Source organism: Polistes fuscatus, unplaced genomic scaffold (assembly GCF_010416935.1).
Source record: "Polistes fuscatus isolate 324 unplaced genomic scaffold, CU_Pfus_HIC Scaffold12, whole genome shotgun sequence".
NCBI lineage: Eukaryota > Metazoa > Arthropoda > Insecta > Hymenoptera > Vespidae > Polistes > Polistes fuscatus.
Window position 1 is genome coordinate 3,680,847 of NW_025113020.1, and position 16,310 is coordinate 3,697,156.

The 16,310-nt window shown below is 35.3% G+C and overlaps 1 protein-coding gene across 1 annotated transcript in view; it reads left to right on the forward strand.

The window, feature by feature from the left end:
• The window catches only part of LOC122513505, a 339,389-nt gene that overhangs the window by 93,307 nt on the left and 229,772 nt on the right, over nt 1-16,310 (forward strand). Inside the window, 1 exon segment of the mRNA XM_043629900.1 lies at nt 5,444-5,533. Coding sequence (XP_043485835.1) covers nt 5,510-5,533 — 24 coding nt within the window. The 5' untranslated portion in view covers nt 5,444-5,509.

Sequence of the window (16,310 nt, forward strand, 5' to 3'; positions counted from 1 at the left end):
GGGGGTAGTAGGAGAAGGGGATGAGAAATACGTAGGGTAGCAATAGGCTCAGACGTGTGCGGTAATGTCGGTGGATACGGTGTGCCAGTCAAACGCATACCGTATTGATTTTAATATCCGCACGACTACCTACCGACGCGGAAGCTGCCGTCCACAACGTTCAAGAGAACGAGAGAGAGAGAGAGAGAAGACGGCACGTTAGGTATTTCAGTATAGGGTTGATGCACACCTAAGCAAACAGCAGCAACGTGGCTTGGTAGCAGCAAGCAACGTTGTTAAACGATCGTGACAACCTGCTACATTATCTTAACTATTTCATGATAGTGTTAGTAATAATAGTAGTAGTAGTTGTAACAGCGGCGAGCTGGTAACATTTCTCTTTTCTTTCACGGAAGTAGAAGAGAGAGAGAGAGAGAGAAATGGGGGTGGGGGTGAGAAAGGGATTGAACGATGTTCTCACAAAGGCGTCGAAGGGCGACGACGCCAACAACTACGAGGAGAAGTTGTAGTAGTAGGGCTAGGTTGTAGATGATGGTAGGTGAGGGAGGAGGAGGAGGAGGAGGAGGGTGACGGGAAGAGACGACGGTTGCTTTGCTTTTGTGTCAGCCGTAAACGCCGCTCTTGTTTGCGCGTCAACGAGGAGGCACCTGTGGCTGATACATCCGCAACGAGCCATCCTTGACTCCAGTCGACTATATGCGTCTATGTACCACCTTTATGTATCTATCTTTATCTATTTCTCTATTGCGCGTGTAATATGACAATACTAAATCATAGTTTCATAGTTTGTATGTATACTTTAAAGATTTATTCAACGTGGAGTACCGTAGTTGTTTCGGACAGGTTATGTTGAGGTTATGAAAGCAACGATTGGTGAAATAAAATAAGAAATGGTGGTTCAACCAATAGAAATTGTGAGGAAATTTTATTGGTTAGTTTGGGAAGTGTCTTTCGAGATTAGAATCATCAGTTTTTATTAGTGTATGAAGAGAAAGATTATGAGTAAACTTATTGATTATGATAGTTTTCTTTCGTAATATTTGTTCGTAGGAGTATAAAAAAATGTTATAGTATTTGTAATGTAATTAATAGTATTTAGAGATATTTATTTTTTCTCAGTAATATTCGTCTCGTTAGCGTCTACAAGGGGTTCTTCTAAAAATGTATCCTTAAGGTCGTCTAAAACGCAAAAAAATAGTACGAACGGTTTCGGAAACTAGCCCAGCATGTGGCTCGCTACTACAACGATGCTAAAAGTGTAAAATATCCGAAAAATTGACCCGCGCTTTTTCAATGTTTTAGATTTAATAAGATGTTATTGGTCCAAAGATGAGGTATTTGACAAATAACAATTTATGAATATTGAAAAGTGTTTTTCTATATGGTGAATTATTTATTTATGATAGTCAACTATAACTGGACAAATATTTTCGGTTTAATCGAAAATTTTGACGTAACCCTTAGATGGGCCGTGATACCAAACAGGTACCTTATTAAAAAATCACAAATACACGAGAACGAGATGAACGTGATGAATTGCATCACTGGGAAACAAAATATCATAGTAATCAATTACCTATTTGATACACTCTTTTGTTCAAAATTGTTAAAAAAAAAAAAAACAATGTAGATCTCGTAGAATAATATCTATTTTTCTTTTTACGTATCTCTGTTGCTATAATAAATTCTATCGATTGGGTACAATCGTTCGAAAAGTAAAAAGGGATCGTTTAATTGCAAATTCAATCGGGGGACGACTTTAACAAATAATATTGCTTTTTCATTTGAAGCCAAACGTTGAGGGAAAACAAAAATCATTCTCCGAGATTAAAACAGGTTGTTTTTTTTCTTTTTTTTGATTTTTTTGATATTTTTCTTGTTTTTTTTTTTCTAGTTGTTCTAGGAAATTCGCGTAAAGTGTACTCTCATTGCTTTTGTGTCCTTGCATAGAAGAGGAGTGTAACTCGTAACTCGTTTTTACGAGGCATATATCCAGAGAGAGTGGGGAAAATCGATTATTGCTAGTTTTGTAAAATTCAGAAAAACTCTTCTCGTCTCTCTCTCTCTCTCTCTCTCTCGCTCTCTCACTCTCTCGTTTAGTTTCTTTCGAGCCATCGGTTTTAACCAATTCCGAAGGGCGCTTTAGTTCCGCTCGTTTTCAATCTACTCGAAAGTTGAATGAAATGTTTTGATAAGCGTCCTCCGGATTAATTCTCGTCGCTGGAAGAGATCAAACGAATCGGAAATTTTTTCTTTTTTTCGTACGTCCCCGTTTGAGTGTTGTACAGGTGATTAAGCACATTTCAATGTATACACGCGTACACGTGTACTAGTGTGTATATATGTTAAATATTCGCGGATGGAATGAGACGTTTGAAAAGTATTACGACATCAAACATAACCTATCGGCGGGAACTTTAATCGTATCAATTATTGTCAAAATTATCGATCTATATCAATCATATAATTTACTAATAAAAACTTTTGACGAATAAAAAATATATTTTCATCAGATTTTGCTAATATAAATCGTATAAATTCATATGTTTAGTTATATGTCATGGTATCTTGGCTGAGAAAACGCGTTGCAATTGTTTTTATTCTCGAGTTAACTTACACGCACATCGAGTTAATGATTAGTTCACGTTTTTTACGCTAGGTTGTGCTGTTCAAACCAAAGACAACATAACCTATCAGGAATTTTTAATCGTATTAATTATTGTCAAAATTATCCTATAATTTATTAACGAAAATTTTGACAAATGAGAAATATATTTTCATCAGATTTTGTTAATATAAATCGTATAAATTCATATGTTTAGTTATATGTCATGGTATCTTGGCTGAGAAAACGCGTTGCAATTGTTTTTATTCTCGAGTTAACTTACACGCACACTGAGTCAATCGGTTAACGTTTTTCACTCCTAGGTTGCCGTTCGTCGTAGGAAGGTGGTAACGTAATCGTCTAACGCTTCGATGACGATGACAAGATATAAAATTATTCGTCCGTGTGAACAATCTCTCTTTCATTCCCTCTCGTACGTGGAAAGAGAGAATGAGAGATATAGATATAGAAGTGGGGGAGGGTTGATGAAACAGTAGTAAATGAATTCAGCGTAAACTAGCGAACCCGGTTCGCAGATGAGTACGCGATAAAACCGATCCCGACAACGTGTTTACAGTTTTATGGGGGTACCGGATAAATGCAAAATGCGTTGCCTTAATAATTCTAGCGTGATGCTAGAATAGAAATTCGTCCGAGAGATACGGCTAGCCGAGTAGTTTGGTTTTACTCAAGAGTTGGTGGTGGCCTTTTTAAATTAAGGAAGGAAAAGCTTTTCTTTTTTTTTTTTCTTTCTTTTTCTTTTCGTCCTTTAATTCCTTTTTCCACCTGCCACGAGTGAAGTTGGTTAGACCGGGATGGTAAGAGTACGTTAACAACGACCGAGTTTATTAAATTATTTAATATAGAGTTACGAACGATCCGTACGCTTTTGTTAGAGCTACTACAACTAGTATTATGGGGGTGTTACTTAATGAAAAAAGAAAAAAAAAAAAAAAGAAAGAAGAAAAAGAAGAAGAGAAATAGAAAAGTGTTCCCTAGAGTTATAATCTAATATTTCCCCCTCCCCCCCTCCTATCCCTTTATTTTATCAAACGAAGAAGAACGCAATCAATACTGCGATCCGCTCGACCACTTCTCCAAGATTTTTCTAATAATATTAATTTAAAAAAAAAACATACACTGATCGATCGATCGATTAGATCATTCTGTTTAGTTCGAATTAGTATCGATTGGAAAATCGGAATAGAAATGGATACTGGTGTAGTTTGTACGATTTGATCTCGCGTGTCTGAGGGACATCATCGCAATACGGGATTAGGGCCAAAGATTAAGACCTGTCTCGAACTTGTTTTCTTCTTCACGATGGCCCTCTAATGTGACCGTTTACGATCTAATAAACTCGCCCGAATGATACCTTCAAATATAGCAAGTCTAATGTTATAAGAGCACTCGGGGAGTATCATTAACTTGGATATCACGAGGGTGATAACAACCTTTTCGAGTATCTGACAAATGGCTCGGAATTCATTCGCATCGATCGAACAGATTTTACGAATAATTAGACGAAACATTTATAACCGTTCAACCCATTCGTATCAATAAAATAATCCCACTGAACGTGGACACCGTGCCGAAAAGTGTGCACATTTGCAAGTATGCACATTTGATAATCTTCAACAGCATCTTGACGTTATCTTATGTGTTATCATAAAAGATTAAAATTAGAGAATGTCAGGTATTTGATGTGTTTTGATATTCACCATGTAAATCTTAACATTTTCCTATTTCGATTTCTTCAGGATAACATGTGTACATTTCTGTTGAAGTGTTACATAACAATTGTTTCGTAGCATTGTATGAGAAACATAAAAGTAAATATATTTTATGCATATTTTCAGTTATTGGATGCATGAGTAATCTTATGGTTGCCCATTATAATGGGAGTTAGGATACACGGGTTTATCGCATGGTTGTCCATTATAGTGAGTGCTCGTAACGAAAGGGTTCAAACTTGGGAATATTAAACCCGTAAAAATGAGTTCAAAGCGAAATTAATCAGTCATAAAGACTAATAGCTCCGGTACTGATGAGAAAGTAAAAGAAGGAAGTAAGGAAGTAAGGAAGGAAGGAAAATATAAGATGCTTTTTCTCGTAAGAGTCAAATCCTGTTTATGGCGTCCCCGTTCTTGGACATCTCTCGGGCGTTCTTTTAAAATACCCTACACATTTACTTCTTACATTAAGCTTAACTTTTGAGCTATTAAGTTTAAGGAGCTTCGAGTAAGCAGCAGGAAAAGGAAAACGACTAACGTTATAATAAGATGTGTTTGTATTACGCTTTACCGGTACACTAATGTGTAAAAATTCTGGTTAAAATGGAAAGCGCTTCCATTGGAGAGAAGCTTTTTACCGTCTTCGCGGCTTAACGCGTGCCAGGAACCAAGGAACTTGAATTATGTACGATCTTTTACGAGAAAGAGAGAGAGAGAGAGAGAGAAGGGGTGGTGGGGGGTGGAAAAAGACAAATCCCACGTTCTACAAAAATATATATTTTTATCGAATGGTAGTTTTAAATGATGTTTCCGATTAAATGTTTCCCTTTACGGTTCGAGTACTTCAATCAAAATTTTTATCTCCACTTTTAATTAGTTTCCTTTAACGAAGGTACGTTACTTTATTCCGATTAATCAAAAGTATTACCAGGAAAAGAATATTTCGTCTTCGTTTAATCTTACTTATTATTTTTTATCGTAGGGATTAACGATTTTTTATAAATTAGGTTCGTTAAATTACGAGTACTGTTTATTATTATTATTATTATTATTGTTATTATAATAAAAAAGATATTAATTTTAATATCTTGTTTTGTTGTTACAGGATCGAGATATCGGTTGGTCGTTAAAAATTCCCTTTTTCGAAGGAGTGCGGGTCCTTCGGCCGTATATGTTCGAGCTCCTTGATTCGCAGGTGAGATCACGTCGGCGAACTGGGAAGATTTCACGAGAGAAGAAAGTACGTCATTTTTATTCTCATTCTTCGTAAGAAGTTAACGTTCTTATCGCGTTAACGACAAGCTTCTTTTTTTTCTTGTTGCTTAAATACGTGAAAACGAACTTTTCCATGTCAAATACTATAAATAGATATTCGTGAAACAGTTGAATGTAGGATAGCTCAATGGATAAAACAGTCACCCGATAAGCTAAAAATCATTCTTGGTTCGAATCCCCAGGTCCGATCAGTTCAGCGGGGCTCAATTTTTTCACGAATCCTACAAATTGGTGGGTTCCTCCGAGACGCGGAGATCTATTTCGTAACACACTAGACAATTATTGCGATAACACGAGAAAAGTAATAATTAAATGATCGAAGAAACTGAAGATAAAAGAAACGATAGTAGCGACACGAACGGTAGGCTGGGGAAATGAAATTTGATTGAGCGCGCTTAGCACACGTTCAGAGTTTCCAAAGAATTTAAATGGAACATTTAAGGTCGAATGATTGTTGCAATGGGGGAAAGTTTTCAGATTAAGCGTCACCATGTGAAATACCATAAATAAATATTCGTAGAGAGGGTTGACCATAGGTCCTGGATAACTCAATGAATAAAACAGTTATCCGGAAAGCTAAAAATCATTCTTGGTTCGAATCCCCAGGTCCGATCAGTTCAGCGGGGCTCAATTTTTTCACGAATCCTACAAATTGGTGGGTTCATCCGAGACGCGGAGATCTATTTCGTAACACACTAGACAATTATTGCGATAACACGAGAAAAGTAATAATTAAATGATCGAAACTGAAGATAAAAGAAACGATAGTAGCGACACGAACGGTAAACTGGGGAAATGAAATTTGATTGAGCGCGCTTAGCACACGTTCAGAGTTTCCAAAGAATTTAAATGGAACATTTAAGGTCGAATGGTTGTTGCAATGGGGGAAAGTTTTCAGATTAAGCGTCACCATGTGAAATACCATAAATAAATATTCGTAGAGAGGGTTGACCATAGGTCCTGGATAACTCAATGAATAAAACAGTTATCCGGAAAGCTAAAAATCATTCTGGGTTCGAATCCCCAGGTCCAATCAGTTTAGCGAATCGAATTTTTTTCACGAATCCTACGTACACACACGCACACATATAATAGATACATTATGAAAAGCTATAGGCTGTCAACGTTGAAATATAACTTTACCCTTCGTTCGAAAGATGATTAGATCACGCGCCAAAACGTTAACTAATTACAAAAGAGAAAGAGTGAGAGGAGGGATGGGAAACGGAGATTGGAGAAAGGGTGAAAAGTGAAAAGTGGTATTAGAAAAGGATTTTCGAAGGCAAAGGGTTGGATTCTTGTTTTTCCGGGCACAGGAAATTTAACTGTAGGACTTGACTGGGTTGCGTCGGGATTTGGGAGAAAATGTACAGACCAAGTTTGCTATTGGATTACGATGGAATGATGGAATGATTGCAGTCCTAATGAAGGGGTAGGGGTGAACTGGTTGCACCAGTAACTCTATATTCCTATTTCTACCGTACAACTCGAAACAGAGTTATTCTCTCATTGTCAATTAGAGGAGATCTATCTCACTTTTTATCTGTATACCGTAAAACCTATCCCCCATCGTGTGATTTATTCGTTCACGAATGAGAACTGCTTAAACAAAATAAAAAAAAAAGAAAGAAGAAAAAAAACAGAATGTTTCGACAAAAAAAATTAAAAAGAAAGAGAAATATTACGTTTGAATATAATTCCTTGACGACAACTACGACAACACTAAGAAAAAAAAAAGAAAAAAAAAATGAAAAAAAGAAGAGCATAGAGAAGAAAATTCGGTTAGCGAAAGTTTCTCTAACAATTTGATCGAGCGTCTCTCCGCATCAGAGTTAACTAATTTCAAAGAAGAATAAAGAATCCAAAAAAGAAAAGAAAAAGAAAAAGGGAAAAGGGAAGGGAGGGTGGGGGTTAAAAAAATAAAAAAAAAGAAGTAGGCAGACACTTTGATGGGCGCTCGTTGCCCCAGAATTATCCGGTTAGCTCTCGTAGTCTCATAATTATTCGAGGAACAAAGCAGCGCGTGTGCCTTTGGGGGAGAAAAGAATTGTAGGCGCGCGCGTGTGCGCAACAGAGTGGCACGCGAACCCCGTAATCCACCGGGTTAACACTTTGTAATCATAATGCTAGTTAATGCGAGAGAAAACGAGAGAGTGAGAGAGAGAGGGAGAGAGTGAATATCGCTTTATTAAGGTTCTTGTTTATATTCACTTCCCTCGAGATGAAAAATAAGGCTAGCGCGCGCGCGCGCGCGCGCACGCACACCCACGAGTGAACGAGGCGTTACAATAAACTACGTGCAATCTCTGTTTCTAAGTTCAATTAGTAACTTACGTGATTTATCGTTCATACTATATATATATATACCCCTATCTTACATGCACGTGCAATAATATTTCCTACATCTAACAAATGATATCGAGTATAAAAAATCAGTTTTAATTTAATTTTAAATAGAAATAAATATGATCGTTATACTCTTATCTCTCCGATTCAAGCGGATTTGGAAAACGTGCGAAGGAAAAAGAAAAGTGGAGAATAAAAAGGGTGGGTAAAGATTGATATCGATCATAATCCTTTGAATGCGGAACTTGCCGATTGCAATCACCGAGGATGGAATGATTTTTTTGGTTAATGTTTAATTACTTTGATGGAAACGAATTTCCAGCTAAGGAGAGTCGTGAAAAAATTGATAAGCGCATATATGCGTCCTCAGTCCACGCGGATTTCTTTCGTTGGACGCATATATGCGTCTGTAGCACTCAAAGGATTAAAATTAGGAATGTACGTTATGATTTTTCTAAAAGAATTCTAAAGAACAAGAAACATTGATAAAAAATTGGTAAGCGCATATGTGCGTCCTAAGTCTACGTGGATTACTTTCGTTGGGCGCATATATGCGTCCATAGCAATCCAAGGGTTAATTAAATGCATCGAAAATGAATGTTCATAGATTACGAGCTGTTAACTGAAATAGTCATGGTGTACTTAATGATTTTAATTAAAATAATGATGGTGTACGCGTAATGATTTTTCTACTTATGCAAACTATTTTGAGAAAATAAAAGCAAAAAGAAGATAATCCTGAGAACCAAGGAACGTCGTGAAAAAATTGATAAGCGCATATATGCGTCCTCAGTCCACGCGGATTTCTTTCGTTGGACGCATATATGCGTCTGTAGTACTAAAAGGATTAAGATTAGGAATGTACGTTATGATTTTTCTACTAATGCAAATCATTTTGATGAAATAAAAGGAAACAAGAAATACAAAGAAAAGAATTCTAAAGAACAAGAAAGGTTGATAAAAAATTGGTAAGCGCATATATGCGTCCTAAGTCTACGCGGATTACTTTCGTTTGGCGCATATATGCGTCCATAGCAATTCAATGGTTAATTAAATGCATCGAAAATGAATGTTCATAGATTACGAGCTGTTAACTGAAATAGTCATGGTGTACTTAATGATTTTAACTAAAATAGTGATGGTGTACGCGTAATGATTTTTCTACTTATGCAAACTATTTTGAGAAAATAGAAGCAAAAAGAAGATAATCCTGAGAACCAAGGAACGTCGTAAAAAACTTGATAAGCGCATATATGCGTCCTCAGTCTACGTGTATTACTTTCATTGGGCGCATATATGCGTCCATAGCAAATCAAGGGTTAATTAAATGCATCGAAAATGAATGTTCATAGATTACGAGCTGTTAACTGAAATAGTCATGGTGTACTTAATGATTTTAACTAAAATAGTGATGGTGTACGCGTAATGATTTTTCTACTTATGCAAACTATTTTGAGAAAATAGAAGCAAAAAGAAGATAATCCTGAGAACCAAGGAACGTCGTAAAAAACTTGATAAGCGCATATATGCGTCCTTAGTCTACGCGAATTACTTTCATTGGGCGCATATATGCGTCCATAGCAATCCAAGGGTTAATTAAATGCATCGAAAATGAATGTTCATAGATTACGAGCTGTTAACTGAAATAGTCATGATGTACTTAATGATTTAAACTAAAATAATGATGGTGTACGCGTAATGATTTTTCTACTTATGCAAACTATTTTGAGAAAATAAAAGCAAAAAGAAGATAATCCTGAGAACCAAGGAACGTCGTAAAAAAATTGATAAGCGCATATATGCGTCCTAAGTCTACGTGGATTACTTTCGTTGGGCGCATATATGCGTCCATAGCAATCAAAGTGTTAATTAAATGCATAGAAAATGATAGCTCGTTGGTTACGAGCTGTTAACTAAAATAGTGATGGTGATGGCGGTGGTTCCGTTGTATTGGCGAAGCTCTGAAAAACGATCGTAATATTTGTTGGCGATAAATAAATGGTACGTAACGCGTATGGGTGTTGGAGAACGCGTCGTTTCTGTTTTCCAGGGACACTCGAGTCCCCAACAACGGTCAGAGATTCGCTTTTGGGTTTTGGCGCAGTTAGCTCGGGCTGCTGCATTCATGTGTATTCCCTGAATGTTTGTGGATAGGGAGATAGAGAAAGCTATAATGACTTGGGAACCTGGCATGGGATGTTATAGGATGTTTACCACGGAGGATCCTTTGTTACGTCATATCCAATTTGCGCTTTGTGATATGGACGATCGGGATTGATCATTAATACCAATGGATTCTACACACGCTGTGAGATCTTGTTTTTTCTTTCCCTCTCTTTCTCTCTCTCTCTCTCTCTCTCTCTCTCTTTTGTTTAGCTTCGTTTTTGTTTTATTCTAACCGTTCTATTATTGTTATTATTATTTTTATTATTTCCTTTTTCTTCTTTTCTCCTTTGAGATATTTTTCATCTGACTTTTCGTCGATTAATTAAATGGAAAAGGTTGTAGTTGGTTGGTTGGTTGGTTAGTTAGTTCGTTCGTTCGTTCAATATTTGAGATTGTATATTAGATGTGAGAACGTAGAAGAGTTTATCTTCTCTAAAAAATCGATTTTAACGAACGCCTGTTAAATGAATCAAATAAAGACACGGGGTTTGGATTTTATTTAAAGATAGTTTAGAATCTTCTTTATTCGTGCTAATTTTTTCGGATCAATTGGCATAAATCGAAATAACGAGTAAGAGAAATTCAGTTGTCTCGTTAATTACCCCCACTCCTTGACCTCCATCGAGTTTGTCCCCGTTAACGTGGGGGAAATATATTATCAATAATTCCGACACTCTTCCCTGTCGTCGTCGTTCGTTAATATTTCTCCGGTTATCCCAAGCTAAACGAAAATAATAGTATTTATATTCTTCCCGTTATTCTCTTTTTTCTTTTCTACTTTCTGACGTTACCGTTTGGTACGTCATAGAACGTGAAACGAAAACTCATGCCGTTGTGCTTGCCATTTTTACCGGCTTCTTTTAAAAGTATTTCATTAGCAGCACCAGTAACAGTACCAACCACCAGCACCAGTACACCAGCAGCTTGCAATTAAGCATTCGTGGTAAGCTTCTTCATTTGGTCGAGCGTCGTTGCTCGAGAACAAAGATAAAAATACACAAATTAAATGCGAGTATAAAATAATAAAAAGAAAAAGAAGAAGAAGAAGAACGGAATCTTTGAGTTAGAAGTAGAAGAAACAAAAGAAGAAACAAAAATGTAGAGAAAACGTAAATGGTTTGTAAAACAAAAGAAAATACAAACGGGAGAAATAAAACGAGGAGGGGACAAAGTAAAAAAAAAAAAAGGGAAAATTAGAAAAGAGGGGAACAAAGAGATGATAGCGTTTAATTCGAAATTCGAATATGGTATTGAGAGGGTGGAAGGGTGGCAAACTGGGTACTTTAGGTTCCAGTTGGCCAAAGTACCGAGTGAAATCGATGGTTAATGGACAAAGTTGACACCGTAACAACGTTCTGTGGAACTGCACCCGGAAACTACGTGCATTCGTTTCACTTAGGCACTTTCTCTCTCTCTCTCTCTTTCTTTCTTTCTCTTTCTATCTTTGTCTTTATCCTTGTAAGGTACATTAGACCGATATTCCTATAAACCCACTCGTACAAACGTTGGACACGAGTTTTCGATGTAATATTACTCTATGGTTTTATCTCCCATAAATGTTCGCGAAACTTTTTGTTGAGAAAAAAAAACAAATAAAAAAAGATATTATTAAAAGAAAATCACTTTAATCCTTCGATATCACCCGTTTTATTTTGGAACGCGCCTAACAATTGCATTTCGCTGGAAACGGAATGATTTTATTGCCAATGTGAATTATTTTGATGAAAATAAACGGGAAAGAATGAAAATGAATTTCGAATGAAAGTGGTGGGTCGACGAAAAAAATTGTTGAGCGCATATATGCGTCCTTAGTCCACACGGATCGATTTAGTTGGACGCATATATGCGCCCACAGCATTAAAATTGTCAAATCGAGCAATCTAATTCGACGAGAACGCTCCTAACAATTGCATTTCGCTAGAGACGAAATAATTTTATTGCCAATGTGAATTATTTTGATGAAAATAAACGGGAAAGAATGAAAATGAATTTCGAATGAAAGTGGTGGATCGACGAAAAAAATTGTTGAGCGCATATATGTGTCCTTAGTCCACACGGATCGTTTTAGTTGGACGCATATATGCGCCCACAGCATTAAAAGTGTCAAATCGAGCAATCTAATTCGACGAGAACGCTCCTAACAATTGCATTTCGCTAGAGACGAAATAATTTTATTGTCAATGTAAATTATTTTGATGAAAATAAACGGGAAAAAATGAAAAAGAATTTCGAATGAAAGCGGTGGGTCGACGAAAAAAATTCTTGAGCGCATATATGCGTCCTTAGTCCACACGGATTGTTTTAGTTGGACGCATATATGCGCCCACAGCATTAAAAGTGTCAAATCGAGCAATCTAATTCGACGAGAGAGATAAATAATGATAGGAAAGAAAATCGAATGAAATCACGATACTACTTTGTAGGTCATTCCAAATAGATCACACGAGAGGCTTTCGTGTTTCCATTCAATTTCTTTTCCTCGGCAAGCCTTTCCACGTGTCTATCGTGTTGGGTCTATCGTGTCAACCATTTCATCATTGTTATCTACCTAATTACATAGATACCTTTTACGTGTTATCATCGATGTTACCTAGCATGCCTCCTCACTAATGTTATTCAGTGTTCTTTTCTTTTTTCGAAATGATTATCTCTACGGACGGACTATAAATTTTTATTTATCGATTGTTGCATCCTTTCGTTGAAGTAGCAAATCGATGATACGATTGTAGATAAGTACAAAATTACAAGGACGAAGATAAATCGAGGAATACCTTTTCTAATTTCTTTTCTTTTCATTTTAGAAAATTATACACCCTTATATTGTGAATCAATTCAATACGATTCTTTAAGTTAAGTGGAAATTTGATAACCCGTTCGATCTACGATCGACATTCTCGAATTTCTTTTGTTGATTTCTATTATAGTAATCTTAGATTTAATATAACAATCATGAACATTCGATATCGAATGAATAAATTGATCATTCTGTTGAATATTAATATACTTTTATAGACAATTGTTGTTACGTGCGTACACTTAATTAATTCTTTATAACAATGACACACTTAATTAATGATTTTTACTGATTATTAATTATGATTAATGATTTTACTGATTATTATTAATGATTTTTTTCTTTAATACTGATTTCATATTTTTATATATATATATATAATTTAATATGTTTTTCTTTTCGTGTGATAATAATAATAATAATTTAGTAAGATCACAGAAGATTGTTTCTGAACGGCAAATAAATTGTTAATAATACTATAAATATTAAACATTATTATTATAACGTAACTTTATTAGAATAAATGGGCATAACCACACGTTAAATTAATATTTTTCAGATTATTAAAATCATGTCACGTGTATACGGTTTGGTGACCAATAAAAAAACCTAATATTCTTTACTTTAATAATTGACAATGTGAAATATTAAAAAGAGAACTAACTCACACCCGTAAAAGGAAGAAGGTGGGACGCAGTAAAAAGAAAACAATTTGTTGTTGTCTGGATTTCAAGGAGTCTCAAATTGTTCGATTAACTCTCTCGATTATCTGAAACTTCATATCACGTTTCCTGTTTTACTTGTTTCCTTTTTTCTCTCTCTCTCTCTTTCTATTTCTATTGGTACCCTTGTTACCGTTCTCGTTGCTCAACTGCATCTGTCTGTGTTTTGGTTCTACGTGTAAATGTGTTCATTACGTTTATAGGTATACTATACGTGCGTGTATGTATGTTAGGCAGAGAGAATGAGAGAGAATGAATGAGAGGGAGAAACAGAGACAGAAACAGAGAGAGAGAGAGGAAAACTCGACAGGACGATTTGTCGCAGCCAAATGCAATTGTCCTCTTATTTCTTCGATAATTGCGAAATCGGGTGATGAAGCTGCTGTTAGGCAGAGCACGCTTTGCCTAACAGCAGCAACACAACACCCCCTCCCCTTTCCCCTTCCCCCTTTCCCCTGTCCCCCCTTACCCCAGTCCAATGTTAGCAAGTTAACACGAATTCGCTAGCGGAAAACAAAACGGTCCTGGAATTTGTAGTAAGCTAGATGGAGAAGTGGTCATTATTAAGAAATATTTATAGGTTGGTACGTAATTTGAAAGACTTATTCGGTCCCTTTCGCATGACTATTTTTGTTTGTTCTTTTATTTTTCAAGCCAGTCTAGAAAAAAAAAATGATTGCGGTTTTTAATTCTACGCGAAGTAAAATAAATGATCGCGATAACGATTTTATAATTTGAAATAAATCATTGTGGGACGTTTATTTTATTCGATGAAAAACCATCTATAATGTTTTTTATTCGTTAAATGAATTAAGAGTAAGATTATTCGACGTTAAACATTTAACCCAATTAGTTTTAAGATAATATAATAATTGTTGATAATATTGTTAAGGAACGTTTCGAGAATTCGAGGCGGGTAATTTAAATGGAACCGTAATCAAGATAATAGAACGTACTCTGCGTAAGGATTACAAGCTTATCAAGGAAACTATTTCGATTTGCTAGTAGAACAACGTTATTCCAACACTATTGCCTTTCCCGAGTATCAAGGAAACATTCGAAGGCTACCGCGAATCGCGTTTTCGTCTGAAACTTTAGTGAAAAGCAACGTGTGACGTTGATCGGTACCCTTGTCAAGCCTTCAACCACATCCCAATGAAGACACGATCGCGAATCGAAACCCTTTTACTATGAAAACTTTATCCAATGAGTGTGCGAGTAATTATTAAAGTGATCTAAAAGTATACATTTTTGTTGTTGTTAAATAAATAATAAGAATAATAAGTTTATCGGTTATTTCATATCGCATTATTTTCATGCAAATTAATTGCCATGCAATTCTGATGATATTTTTAATACAAAATGTAACTTTAAATATCTTGAAATCAAGAGATGTGTGAGTTAATTAGAACAGTTTAATAATTGATACGTTGAGAATCAAAGTGAACAAACAAAATATTCAGTATTTAAGTAAGTATAAGTAAGGATCAATTAGCAAAATTGATTTTAAACAAAATTTCACCAAAATTTAGTACAATTTATTGAAACATATTTATTCTCAAGATCACGATTGGTTAGATTAGTCAACTTCTGTTTCTCAAGGCCTCCATTAAGAATTCAAATATATTTATTAACGCGTTGTTAATGATCTTGATTGAAATTCAAAGTACTGATATTAATTCTACAAATTTTTCTATTAGATTTTGCGAAAATGTATTAACGAAAGGGATCAAGGGAAACTTGTTTAAATTATTCTTCGCGAAAGAGAGAGAGAGAGAGAGAGAGAGGGGGGAAAAAAGGTTAAAAGAAATAGCCCCAATCCTCGAACGTCGCCTAGGAACACGGAGAAAATAACTCAGGAGAGTTAATTTTTCACGCGACAACTTTATAAATAAATTCGCCAACGCGTCGTAGTTCTTGCAACGTTTAAAAGGGTTTCTTTTTTTTCAACTTATTTAATGCCGGACAACTTATTTTTATTATTTTAATTTCAAAGGATACTTTTTTATTTTTATTTTTATTTTTTATTATACGAATTCGAGAGTTTAATTCATTTTTACAATATTCTCTCTCTCCTTTCTTTTTTTTTTTTGTTCTTCCCTCGACAAGTATTTTCCATTTAAAAACCTCTCGATTTGATATGAACTCTTAGTAGATCGATAAAGATATTTAAAAGAAAGACAATAAAAATATTTGACACGTTTAATGCGATAGAGGTCACCGCAGTTCAGTATCGGATTTGTTTGCAGGGCCGTAGGGGGTCACCGGTGACCGTCAATTCAAAGATTCATTGAAATTTTTCATGAAAAAAATATGTCGGCATTTATCAATTTTGTCAATAATTTTATCGTTACTCTACAACGGTCTACAAAATTTATAAAATAAATTTATTTATATAATACATCAAAATTTTCATCTAATTGTAATGAAACATTCCAAACATAGAAAATATAAACCAAAATAATCTTCATAATATGTTACGACATTTTAAAAATACAATATTGTTGCAACAGTTCTACTTAATCCGTTTTGAATTATTATCGTAATTATATTTTGCAAACGATTCAAACATAACCTCACATTATTTCTTAATTCATAACCTAATTCATCTCTCGGAAAGATTTTACACGGATAAACGAGACCTTCAATTTCCCAATCTCAACATTTCA